This window comes from Drosophila kikkawai, chromosome 3L, assembly GCF_030179895.1.
Source record: "Drosophila kikkawai strain 14028-0561.14 chromosome 3L, DkikHiC1v2, whole genome shotgun sequence".
Classification (NCBI taxonomy): domain Eukaryota; kingdom Metazoa; phylum Arthropoda; class Insecta; order Diptera; family Drosophilidae; genus Drosophila; species Drosophila kikkawai.
The window spans coordinates 15,659,913-15,672,345 of record NC_091730.1 but is presented as its reverse complement, the minus strand read 5'-3'; the positions used below and the strand labels follow the sequence as shown (position 1 = coordinate 15,672,345).

At 44.6% G+C, this 12,433-nt stretch overlaps 4 protein-coding genes across 7 annotated transcripts in view; 1 reads left to right on the top strand and 3 right to left on the bottom strand.

The window, feature by feature from the left end:
• Fife (regulating synaptic membrane exocytosis protein fife) overlaps positions 1-8,572 on the top strand; it is a 65,604-nt gene extending 57,032 nt beyond the window's left edge. For both annotated transcript variants that reach the window (XM_017167364.3, XM_070285285.1), the window contains 3 exons: positions 3,809-4,584; positions 4,694-4,855; positions 6,132-8,572. In XM_017167364.3, coding sequence (XP_017022853.1) covers positions 3,809-4,584; positions 4,694-4,855; positions 6,132-6,323 — 1,130 coding nt within the window. In that variant the 3' untranslated portion in view covers positions 6,324-8,572. The remainder of the gene's footprint in view (positions 1-3,808; positions 4,585-4,693; positions 4,856-6,131) is intronic.
• On the bottom strand, positions 1,318-3,539 carry LOC108075083 (putative transporter svop-1). 3 transcript variants are annotated; one of them, XM_017167365.3, is made up of 9 exons: positions 3,384-3,539; positions 3,001-3,325; positions 2,821-2,942; positions 2,505-2,766; positions 2,352-2,447; positions 2,153-2,267; positions 1,822-2,096; positions 1,643-1,770; positions 1,318-1,583 (listed from the first exon to the last, which is right to left on the bottom strand). In XM_017167365.3, exons 1-9 carry the CDS (start codon positions 3,415-3,417, stop codon positions 1,519-1,521), a joined length of 1,422 nt encoding a protein of 473 aa, XP_017022854.1. In that variant the 5' UTR covers positions 3,418-3,539; the 3' UTR covers positions 1,318-1,518. The 3 variants fall into 3 exon arrangements, with proteins under 3 accessions (XP_017022854.1, XP_017022855.1, XP_017022856.1); XM_017167366.3 differs by lacking the exon at positions 3,384-3,539 and having other exon boundaries at positions 2,828-2,942; positions 3,001-3,237; XM_017167367.3 differs by lacking the exons at positions 1,318-1,583; positions 1,643-1,770 and having other exon boundaries at positions 1,954-2,096; positions 2,153-2,290.
• Positions 8,573-9,138: 566 nt separating the features above from the next.
• LOC108075320 (uncharacterized) lies at positions 9,139-10,996 on the bottom strand. The gene is made up of 3 exons (XM_017167726.3): positions 10,681-10,996; positions 10,435-10,623; positions 9,139-10,365 (listed from the first exon to the last, which is right to left on the bottom strand). The coding sequence occupies exons 1-3, from the start codon at positions 10,987-10,989 to the stop codon at positions 9,175-9,177; spliced, it is 1,689 nt and encodes a 562-aa protein (XP_017023215.1). The 5' UTR covers positions 10,990-10,996; the 3' UTR covers positions 9,139-9,174.
• A 196-nt stretch (positions 10,997-11,192) lies between these two features.
• Positions 11,193-12,338, bottom strand: Snup (snurportin-1). Its single transcript, XM_017167727.3, has one exon. The coding sequence runs from the start codon at positions 12,294-12,296 to the stop codon at positions 11,193-11,195; it is 1,104 nt and encodes a 367-aa protein (XP_017023216.1). The 5' UTR covers positions 12,297-12,338.
• Between the last annotated feature and the right edge of the window lie 95 nt (positions 12,339-12,433).

The window sequence follows — 12,433 nt, the reverse complement described above, 5'->3', positions numbered from 1 at the left end:
AATTATTTTGCTTAACCTAATGAAAAGAGGACGATTAACACTGCACCACCAACCACAAAAATGGTAGAAATCTTCAACAGAAAACAGAACCCAAAAAACAGAAAACAGAAAACCCTTTTGTAAATTATACAAGCAAATACAAAAGATAAAACTGAATGAATGCTAAGACCTGCAAATTGAGCTTAGCTGCAAAATATTTATATGCAAAAACTACACAAAATAAAAATAACACCACCACCCACAACCACTGGTAAGAATGCAAAATGAACTTGAGTTGAGATTGAGATTGAGTTGCGTTTTGGCATTTTGGTTTCTTCCTTTTCCTGCGAGTCCTAGCTGCATGCCCTGGCACTTAATTAACGCCCACTCGCCAGCACACAATTACTTAGAATCCGTTTTATATATAGTATGTGTACTAAAATATACCCAGCTCACATGTGCATGTTGAGAGCTGCCGAAAATCTCATTACAAAAAACACACACAAAAACCCCCACGTACTCTCTGGTTAAGCCAGTCGAGGAGGAGTGTCCCAGGACGACTTGTGATGCCATCTTCCGAGTCGCTGTGGCTGTGGCTGGGGCTTATTTAAGCTTATTGATGCTATTTTCACAGCCCTGAAAAAGTTGTCAACACACAAAAAAAATATATACACAAAAGCCAGAACAAACTCCCAACAAATTTGTTGTGTGTTTAAAATGCAAAGTCGCAGCTGAAAGCCAGAACTGGGTAGAGAAACGTCTTATTACCTGTTGGCTTCGCCACAGTTCGCCGCCCTCATAAACCCTTCAACGTTGAAACGCCGGAATAGCTCAGCCTTGAAATTAACTTTTAAAAGCGAAATATGAAAACTCGCAGACAGAACAAGAAAAAGAAAAGCGCGATAACAGAACAAAGCCGTAATACGAATTTCCCAGAGCCACAAACAAGCCGTTAAATATGAAAATAAGCAAAGTCTGTGTCTGCCAAAATTCGTGAATATATATGTAGAAATATATACATACATACATATATATATTTGAATTGACAGCTCCTTTTCCTTTGGGGAAATGTCCCTATTATTGTGCCTGCTCAGCAAAAGAAAGCTACAGCTATGTCCTTCCTTTACCAATATGTTTTCTTCGTTTCTCTTGATGCTCCATCCTCGCTTTTCCCTTTTTCGTTTTCCCTGCAATTCGATTTTCTTGCTCGACAGTTATTATTAAGCCGCTTAGCGATTGCCTTGCCTTCCGTTTCCGTTTTGCCTTTTACGCACTTTCATATCCGCTTGAAGCACACGACACACACAGAGGGAGACTCGGTACAAAGGCACACACGCACATCTGTCGCCAAAGTTTATTTGACGTTTATTTTTATTATTTTTTTTTTTTACAAAAATATTTGATCTTTGGCCCTAATCCTTTAGCCTTGCTCCTTAAACTTTATGCTGGTTAGGCGCCCAATTGATTGAATGATTGATTGACCGAGCTGAGGTTCCCTTTTCCGTTCTTCTTGCTCTGAGCTCCTTATTAGTATCCAGTTTAAGAATTATACGTCTCTCGAACGCGACGATCCGAAGGTAGCATAAAGACAAGAATACTAGAAACTGTTTGTTTTTTGTTAGGAGAATACAAAGATATTTATTAAATAAAATATAGAACTCACCTACCAGACATATCAGCAAGGTATTAAAGGTGACAAGACAGTTCAAACCCAAGGTATAGCCCACCAGCAAGCTGGTTAACAAGATACCAACACGTCCCATCATAAAAAGAATGGCCGTGGCCTTACCCCTAAACAAAAATGTCTTCAAATTATAAAATATATCAATAGAAATGACTTACCTCAAGTACGTAGGTATCAAATCTATAATGAATGTAAACAACAGCCTTATGCAGCACAGTGGCGCATCGATCAAGGCAAAGAAACATACCAGTATCAAATAGCTATTCCTTGCAAAATTAAGAGACAGGCTGCCCACGATCGCTATGGCAATATAGGTTAACATAACTACGCGACGCGACAGAACGAACAGGAGAAGGCTAGTGATTATAAAGACACTTAGAACCACGAAGCCGTGGATGATGGCATCCAACAAGTCACTGAACTTCAAGTCACACTTTAGGAAAAGGAAGAAGGATCACTAACTGAAGCTCTAAGGAAAATCAACCTCACCTGTGCGGTCTTCGCGGCAATCGTTCCCTGCATATGCTCGCAGACAGTTGTCTCTTCTTCTGTTGACTGCATTGACACCCTGATGCGCACCATCCAAACGGGTAAAGCAAAGCCACTGTAAAAAGCCAAGGAAAACAACTATGAGCCAAGAGCTTTAGTGTTCAAGTCCTTGCTTAGTTAATGTACTAAGTCAACTCACAATCCGCAGAGGACGAGAACGATGAGGATCATGATGGTCATGTATTTGCGGTAATTCGTCAACAAGCTCTTGATCTGAGCACAGTGGCCAGTATCTCTTTGGAGATGTGGAATTAAGATATATAAAATCATAGAAAATATCAAAGAACCTTACGTAGTCTGCAAACGAGTCTGCGTAACCGATTCAATGCCTAAGGTGGCCAGTGTAGCATCCTTGCCCTTATTGCAGCGACAAATCCTCTCCATTACCTTCATGGCTTTAGCGTCCTGACCCATTGACAAGTAATATTTGGGACTCTCGGGTAAAAACAGCATTATGATGAAACCACAAAATCCAGGCAACAAATTTAACAACTGTAAGGCACGCCAGTTTTGGAAAGAACCCATGTCTAAGGGAAGAATCACAGAGGCCAGAGCTGCCAGAGGAGAAAGGAGAATGTGCATAAGATCAGCTAGATTCCTAAACTTACCCGGTACTTGTATCATGCTGAGACCAAAGGCAAAGCTGGAATAATTTAGAACCTTGGGGCGCAGTGACACCTTCGTTAGCTCGCCCAAATAGGTCATTAGAATGCCCAAGGTACCACCCAAGCTGAGTATTGTAGAAGAGCTGGTAAATCTTCGGATCAAGTATATAGATTCCTACTCACAGGGCACCCGTAAGGACACGCATGACCATAAAGGACCAGAACTCCGGCATTAATGCTGAGAGCACGGATGCAAACAAAGAACCGGGACATGTGCTTATGATCAACCTGCGACGGCCATACCGATCCGCTATTCCACCCCAAATAAGCGCCAGGATCATCTGGGCTCCAAAGTTGCAACACATAAGCCAGCTGACACGCTGATCTGAGATGTCGAGGTCACATGTGGCTCCTGCCACGACCACAGCGAAGCCCAGCTGCTCATTGGTTGCCCAAAGTTGGATGAGAAAGCAGCTTAAGAACACGCACCTCTGCATCCGGCCAAAGCCTACAGATTAAAGTAGAGATTAGGGAAAAAAAGGATGCTCTGGGATGATCTCTCTTACCCAACAGTTTGAAGGCCTCATCTATGTCGGTCATCACTGCCAGTGTTACATTTCGTGTTAATTTTGCAGTCAGAACACTTAAAAAAAATTAATATTGTAGTGTTATTTTGGCCTTGATAATAGATGTCGTTTTAGCCGCATGCTTTGTTCAATGTAGCTCTACCTTTTCTCCGTTTTCTAGTCCTTAGTCCTTAGTCCTAGACCAGTAACACCTTCATTCTCCGTCCTAAATAATAACAAACCGTGATGGTTAGCTCAAGGTGGACAGGTGTTAGCAGGGTAAAAGCCTTACTAACACCTTTGTCCCCTTGGATAACTTGCCATCACTGCCCCGTAAAATCTTGGTTATTTGAGTTGAGTTCGAAAGCATTGGATGCCTTTGTTCAAGAACCACCCTCTGACCCTTATCATCTCGCCCCGGATAGGTACCAGCCGGGTTGGCCTCCCCAGCGGACCCAACAGCCGAAAGAGCTCTATCTTGGACCTCACCCAGCAGCACCAACAGTTGCAGCAGCTTCAACAACTCCAACAACTCCAGCTTCAGCAGCAGCAGCAGCATCTGCCTTTGGGTGTAGCCAATGCAGACACCAGTCCGCCATCCGAGGACGAGGACAAGCGCTATCGACCACGCTGGAAGGGTTCGGGTAGCCAGCTACCGCCTCAGAGTCCCAAGCAGGCTCTCTCCCGGCTCAAGCAGGCCGCCTCCGTATCGAATGTGACCCAGGACACGGGCAGGCAGAGCCAGTTGCTCTCCACCGGCCAGCTGCAGCAGCAGCAGCGCAAGGGCAGCATGTTCCAGCTGGGCGAGTCTCAGGCTCCATCGGCGGCCGTCACCAACACCACCACCCAGCTGCAACGCAAGGGCAGCATGTATGTGGCCAAGGTCACGGAGACGCCGCCTCTGGGCACGCCCACCCGCAAGGGCAGCGTGTACCAGAGAAGCAGCGCCGGCCTGGGCATGGACAGTGGCTTGGCTGGCTTAGGAGGTGGCGCCGGAGACAGTCCCCAGCGGAAACAGAGCGTGGTGAAGACCCTAAGCGGCAGCTATGTGAATACGTCGCCCATCACGGGCGGGGAGTCCAGCTACGGGCTGAAGCTGGGCCCCTCGCAAATTCATCCCAAGGGCTATCGTCTGACCACTGCCCGCTACGGGGAGCTCAAGATGGGCTTTGTCAAGATCAAGGGCAACGTGGAGGTGGAGGTAAGTGGAGCTGTGCACCCCCTCAAGGTGTCGAAATAAAAATTCCATCTGCCTGTTGCAAGACATCGGATAAACATATATTTTATTGGCACCTTTCCTTGCCTTGCAGCTAATCTGCGCCAGGAACATTGTCAACGAGGACTGTGAGACTCCGCCAGATACGTATGTCAAGTGCTATATCAAGGACGGCGACCGGCTGCGCCACAAGAAGAAGACGCGGGTGGTGAGGCATGCGGCGGAGCCCTTCTACCGCCAGACCATTAAGTACCAGGTGAGCAAATGGCGCGCGTGGCAGGTGACGATGATAACGATGATGATGATGATGAAAGCGTTGTGGCTGGGTATTCGCCAGCCACTGGCACTGGTTGACCATGGCCATGTCAGGATGTTATTACCTGCCGCCTCTGCATTGTAATGCGATTAATGGCTGCTGGCCGGGCATCGCATCGACGAGGCCAATTTCCGCGCCCAGCATGTGCCTGACAGATGGCCAGACCTTTAACCCTCTGCATGCGCTGTGTATTTTTATGTCCTTGGGGGGTGTTATGATTTTAGTCAGCGAAGGAGTCAATACCGATCCTATAAATCATTTTTATACCCTTGCAGGGTATTATAATTTCAGTCAGAAGTTTGCAACGCAGTGAAGGAGACGTTTTCGACCCCATAAACCATATATATTCTTGATCAGCATCAACAGGGGGAATCTTTCTAGACATGTCAGGAAGAAATCGATATTTTGGCCATTTTTGCCAAATTTTATAAGGGGTTACATCATTAAAATTTTGGATTTTGACAAAAAATTGAATTTTCAAAATTTTTAAATGAAGTATGCAGATTTATTAACTGTAGAAAATCTTGCACAGAACTGTTTTCCGATTTAAAATGAATGCTCTTTTGGCCGAGTTATGATATTTTTAATTTAAAAAAAATCAAGAAGTTTTTTAATATAAAAAATCCGATTTTATAATACAAAATAATATTTTTATAAGTCAAGGAATCATTTCCGACCCCATAAACCATATATATTCTTGATCAGCATCAACAGGGGAATCTTTCTAGATATGTCAGGAAGAAATCGATTTTTTTGCCATTTTTGCGAAATTTGATAAAATTAGCAAAAATGGACAAAAATTTTTATTTCTTAAAATTTTAAATTTGGTATGCAGTTTTTTTAAATTAATAAAAACTAACACAAAACTGCTTTCCGAATCGAAATTAATGAATTTTTGGCATAGTTATGATATATTTTAATTGTTACCTGCAAGGGTACACAAACGTTGGCTGGCCAAAGTTAGCTTTCTTTCTTGTTAAATTTATATTTTGTTGTTTTTAATGAAATACAAAACAATATATATATTATCCTTTAAAATCCCTAAAGATTTTCAAAGAGCCCTTCAGGCCACATAAAGCATACAGAGGGTTAAACCTCTTCCCAGGCAGTTGATGCCCCCCACTGGGCACGCGCCATATTTTTATTGGACGCCATGTAATTACCCGAACGTATAACGAATAACGAATTGCGAATCTCCATGCAAATATATTCACAGAGCTCAGACGTCTTTGGGCGCAACATCGTCATCATGGTGTGGCAGCGGTGCGTGGGCTTCGAGCACAACCAAGGATTGGGCGGCACGGAGGTGAACCTGGACAAGGTGAACATTGGCCAGCACATCAACGGCTGGTATCCGCTCTTCCCGATGCACAGCTATGGCGGCTCCGACTCGGACAACTCTCCCTGACCGAATAACGCCGCCGCCGCCGTCCACCAGTTGCGGGCGCAGTGCCGGAGTCCCAAGGATTCGGAGCAACCACTGCAAGCTCAATTTGTTAGCGCCTAAGCAGGATCGATTGCAGCATCCCAGAGCGTCTTTACTTTGCAGATATCTCCCCAATCCCCTAGAGCATTGTCTCCCCCTGTATATGTAATAGTCATAGTCAAATGAGCTTAGCACGTGGGCTGGCAAGGATATAAACTATTAGATCGGATTGGTTTGGATCAAAATTGGCATGGGGTTATGTTATACTAAAGCAGGGATGCCCTGTCCTGGCATCCTTGCGCACCAATCACTCGTGGTGAGAGAGCTTTGTAAGTAAGGTACGGTTAGGCAGCACTTAAAAGGGGAAATACCAATATCAGAACAGCACAATAATTGAGGAATCGGAGTACCAGAAGCATATATATGCAGACACGTTTATATATATTTTTGCTTGTTGTGTTTGTGAAAGTTTAATGTTGTTTGAGAAATGGATCGAAACGGGGCACCAAAATAAAAAACAATAATGTTGAAATTTTCAAGGCAACGAAGTGGAGAGATCCGGCAATTTGAATCTCTTCCCCCCAGGAGTAAAGGGAATTAAAGCTTGGTAGCTAAACGAAGGCATATAACCAAATAAGTGTTAATTAAATGTTGCGCTAAAAAAACCAATAACCAAAAAAAGAGCCTATCTGTACAGCTGGAAACCCCGCAAAGGTTTCAACTGCTCTCCCCCCAAAAAGAACACACTAAATATGTATCAGAGTATCTGAAAAACTATACATCTGAAAATCTGGAAACTAACTGAGTATCGAAATTATGTGGATTAATATCTAAAGAATCGAACAAAGGGTATCTAGTTTAAAACGACAATCTTTATGGGTGTGCGCTTGTGTGTGGATGTGAGAAATTTGAGATTCGAGTGCGACTAACGCGTGATTAAGACGAATTTACTGTAGTCATTTTATGGTAGGGCATTGATTGCACAACACAGCAGATAAAAGACATCCCTCTCTTCCTGTTCACCTGGCTTCCTTCCTCACTTCCTTCGCTACCTTTATTTCCAAACACACACACAGGACAATCTCTTGTAATGAAAAAGTGAAAAATTTACATTTTCGTAACTTGTGTATAAATCTACTCGTAATATCTAATCAACGTTCAGCCTAACGACTTGTGAGTTTCAAACTAAAGTTACAAAATATATATACTCTATATATATATTTCTTTATACAAGGCTTACACTCTAGAGAAGTACTTAAAATGCAGAGCAGAGACAGTGTGGAACTTTTACTGTCCCAACGCTAGTTAATGTCCCTTAACTCAGCCCCATTTCCGCGCGAAACTTAACGACTCTTTAACTATGTATATCTCCGTATCTGTATCTTTATATTTATCTGTATCTGCATCTTGGTCTGCATCTGTTATCTATCCGTTTCAAGGGCAGCTGCGGGCTTTTCTTATTGTTAAATGTTGCTTTAAAGCCCCATAAATAAAAGGAGAACAAATACTTAGTACAGCAGATAATCCATTTGTCTGAGCATAGCCATTGTTGTATCTTGTAAGTACTTGGTAGTCCTCAAGGTAGTCAGGGTAAAAAAAAAAATAAGGAAAAGTAAAACGTAGACACAATGATATATTCCTGTTTTTTCTCTCGGTTGGCTAATTACTTACTCTTCGCAATCCGGCTGTTGACTTGCCCAAGTTGTTCTATAAACGAAAACTAAAATGGTTGTGCTATCTCAAAATTAAAACTACTATAAACTAACTTAACTACTATAATTACTTATTACTGATATTCGGACTCATTGTTGGAGCTAATTTTTAGGCCAAAAAAAAAGAAGAAACACGCTATTATGTCTTACTCTTAGGTCTATTTGGTCTATTTTCTACTAAACCCAAACCCTAACTCTAATTCTAATACGTATTGTACTTAGTCCGGTATAGGAGTACCTTGGAAACACTGTAAAAATAACACCATATCAGCGTGTAGCGTTGTAGGCTGGAGATAAATATTTGTGGGGGGGATTGCGCTTCAAAAGTGCCGATTGGGCTGTAGCAAGGCTTATAAGGATACAAATCTTAACTAACTTGTTAAACAAATAAACTTAGCAACACACACTATGTAAAACCAAATACACGGATGTGAATTATTTGCATATGAACCCCGTACATATTATATAAAAAATATATATATATTATTATATTTAAACATAACTGTAGACGAAACCCCAAAGGAGAACCACAATTATATGTATATCAAATTGAGTTTCAATAAACATCAAATATTTATTTGAAAATTGGGAATTGGTATATTGATTAAAAAATGTTGGATTGTATATTTGGTAAATTTCTTTCAGGTTTCTAATTAATTCTTTAAGGGGTTTGTATTTAAAACTTACAAAGAAAAGCTTACAAAATTAAAACTTATGCTTTTTGGACGTATTTCATCCCTTAATAAATTATAAAAATTTTATATTATTATATTTATATTTATAATATTTTTATTTATTATTTAAATAATGTTTATATGCAGAATTATACAAAGCTTTACCTTTGTTTAAGCCACTTAACAGTGCTGCCCATTTGTTTACGGGTGACATTCTCTACCAAGCAAACAATGCTGCCCATCTGCATAAAAATGAACACAACTTTATTTAAAATGTAATGTTTTAACTAAAACTCTTTTAACGCGAAAGTACACTTTAGTTCTTTAATTTTCAGCTTCAGCTTTTATTTATTCACTTCCTTATATACTAAAGAAATTCTACTAACTTAAATATAATTCCTTTTAAATTAAAAACTACTAAATGAATTACAAAACACTTGACTTCACTTAGTTCCTAAACTTTCCGCTGGTGCTCGGTGAGGAATTGACTGGAGAAGCTGCTCCCACCACAACGCCTCCATTGTTCAGCAGCGCCGTGAGCGTGGCATGCGAGGAGCTGAGCGTAGAACTGGCCGCCAGCTTGTTTTTAAGCGGCGTTGTAGTGCTGCCCACCACTTGACCCTGCAGACAAGGCGTGGGCGAGGCAGCCGGCAACTCCTTGAGCACCACAGCCTCAGCCGGCGGGGTAGCGACCTGCTGTTGCTGTTGCTGCTGGGATGAAGCTCCTTGGAGCAGAGCATTCCTCAAATGGCTGTTGTTGGCGCTACCCGACTGCGTTTGCGCCTGCTGCTGCTGCTGGTTGGGCAGAATGTAAGAGTTGGTTATCAGGCCGCGACTCTTGATGTTCAGATCCACAAAGAACAAGCGCATCTTGTGAATCATGGCATCTGTGACGCTAAAAGTCAGCATCATGGAGAGATCTATGTTGGTCTTGTTGCGATACAACTCATGGGTCTGCTGCAGGCGGCAGACCTCGTCGTAGATGAGAAACAGAAAGCGGGAGCTGCGATTCTCGGCAGGAATAATGCCACGCGTGGCCAGCCACTCCCTGTCCTCGCCATCGGGCAGATAGCGTATCAGTTCTGGATGCTTGCTAGCCAGCCGTTCCTTGCCGTCGGTGCCGAAGCCAAATGCCAGGTTGGCCTGCACATCCAGCACGAATTTGGTGCTGGTGGAGATCTGTGCTGTGTTCCAAAAAATCTGACGTCGCACAGGAGTGGGCAGAGTTCCTCCTACCAAAGGAGTGACCGTGGTGCGATGCTGTTGGAGTGGCGTCTGCTCCTGCTGCTGCTGCTGAAGCGGCTGTACCGTTTGCCACTCGGGTTGTTGAAGGATTAGCTGCTGCTGATTGGCACTCGGCAATTGGTTCACTGTGGTGGCCGTGCAGGGCATGGGCTTGGTGGCCACGTAGATCTTGGTATTGGGACTAATCTCCTGCTTGGCTGTGCGCTTAAGGGCCAATCGCTGCTGCTCTGTGGTGGCACCGCTGACCAGACGATGCTGCCGCACAAAGTTGGTGTACTGAGCCTTGGCATTTTCCAGCAAAGCGCACGAGGACATCTTCTGCAGGGTTTCCTCGTTTACCGAGTGCTGGCCGAGATTCTCCTTGATGTTGCCAAAGGCGGGCTTGAAATAGTTCTGGATTTGGAAGCGCAAATGGTGGGTAAGAAGAGGGATTAAAATCTCATAAAGTATCTTTAATCTTACGTTCATGTATCGCTTGATTATCTCATTGACCTCCGCATCAAAGGATTGCTGCACACTGATCCTCAGCAGCTCTAGAGCTCTCATGGCAGACTCTGCACTGCCGCCGCTTTCCATGTTGTGTGAGCCGCCCAAGCGCTGCCGAATGCGCTGCAACATGGTCTCTGCCATGTCTGTTGTGGTTACAAATTTCTGTAAAAGGAAAATCTACTGATTACACTTCCAAATTAAACGAGATAAAAGACTCACCTGAGCGGGCTCTGTCTCTGAAGACGTGGACTCGCCCAGCAGGGAAAGTGTTATAGTTTCCACGCTGCCATCCTGCTTGTCCGGCTGCTTGCGTACGCCGGAATCAGCAGCCGGACTGGCCACTCGCGTGTCCATTGAATGTGTGGTTTGATTGGAGCAATCGGAGTCATCGGAGGAAGAGTTGGTTGCCTGCAGCTGCAGGCCTGGAGAGGAGCGCTGCTGCTGCACCTCGTTTGACGCGGTTGACGATGTGTTGTTTAGGGAACCCGCCACATCCGTGGGTATCTTCCAACTTCGCTGAATAACCATTATTTTTCTTGTTGATATCTTAGATTTCTTTTTTTCTGTTAATGGGTTAATTTAACAATTATTGAAATATTTTTGAGGCCGAAATCTGGGCTGCTTGTCCTGGGCGCTTTTCCTGGGCGCGAGCTGAGGCCGTTTTGTCCAGGGCCGCACCGCCAGAGCGCAGGCGCAGGAAAGCCACCCCCAAAGCCGGCGCCCGTTTTGCCTTAGCAATTGGCAACAGCTGACGGCAGCTCCTCCACCTCCTCCTCGCAGTCCATGTCCAGTTCGCCGAGTTCCAAGCGCCGCTGCTGATCGAGGAGTCCCTTTAAGGCAGCATATTCATCGCTGTCTTCCGCCTCCTCCTCAGCTTGGGCCTCCATTTTCTCCTCCTCCGGAGCGGCTTTCCGCTCCTTCTTCTTTTTAAGGCGAGCCTCCACTTTCTCCTTTAGCTTTCTATCAAACTCCTCCATGTACTGAAGCGGCTGTGTGGCCTGGTAATCCTCTGGAGCTGTATAACTGCCACTCACGGGCAGTCCCAGCACATCTGGCAGCATGAAGGGAAACAGCCAGCACACCAAAGGCGTTGAGCCGCACACATAGCTGGCCTCCTTGTGATAGAAGAGGAAACCATCCAGAGGTGGCTTGTTCTCCTCCCAAAGCGGATACTTTTGTAGGGTCTCCTCCACCGCAGAGGTGTCCTCGAAGTTGTGGTGATCCAGGAGGAAGAACGACTTCTCATTGTGCTCACTAAGACTGGCGTAATCATTTTCATCGAAGCGCGCTTTTAGCCAGTAGAAACGGAAAGTTGCCTCGCACTCCTGCAAATCCTGCTGGCCAAAGGTGATGGCATCCAGCACATAGAAGGAGTCTGTCTCCTTTACATAGATGCAGTCTAGGACAGTCTGAGATCGCTGGAGAAGCCTGTCTCCGGGCAGCGAGGAACGGAAGTCGTCGAACTGCCAGCCGCTTTTGTAGTAGGCCCTCGTCCTGCCGCCCTTGGCCACCACCAGGCAGCGTGCTCCGGCTGGACAGGGCACCAGCTGCCAAGCATCCAGATCCTCCGGCTTCTGCCGCAGCCACTCCGATAGCTGTGGTCGGAAGGGACAGCGCTGGTGTTGAGCATTGGCACCGCCAGCACGTTGCTTTCGCTTTTGGTGTTTTTTTGGCGGCGCCTCCGACTTTGGGCTCTTCTGGACCAGCGGCCTGATCACATCCTGCTCCTGGTGGCGGCGCAGCTTCTGCTGCTCGAGCAGCTGCCTCTGACGTTGCTTCTGCTGCTCGCCGGCATCCAGGCCTTTTTTGTACAGATCTTGGAAGGCAGAAATCATTTTTAAATACAAAAACAATAGGAGATAGTGATGGGAGGTTGAAAGCCGGCTAGATATGTGCACAAAATCGATTGTTTTATATCGATAAATATGGAAATATTTTAATTATTTAATTGGGATAATTATATAATATATGA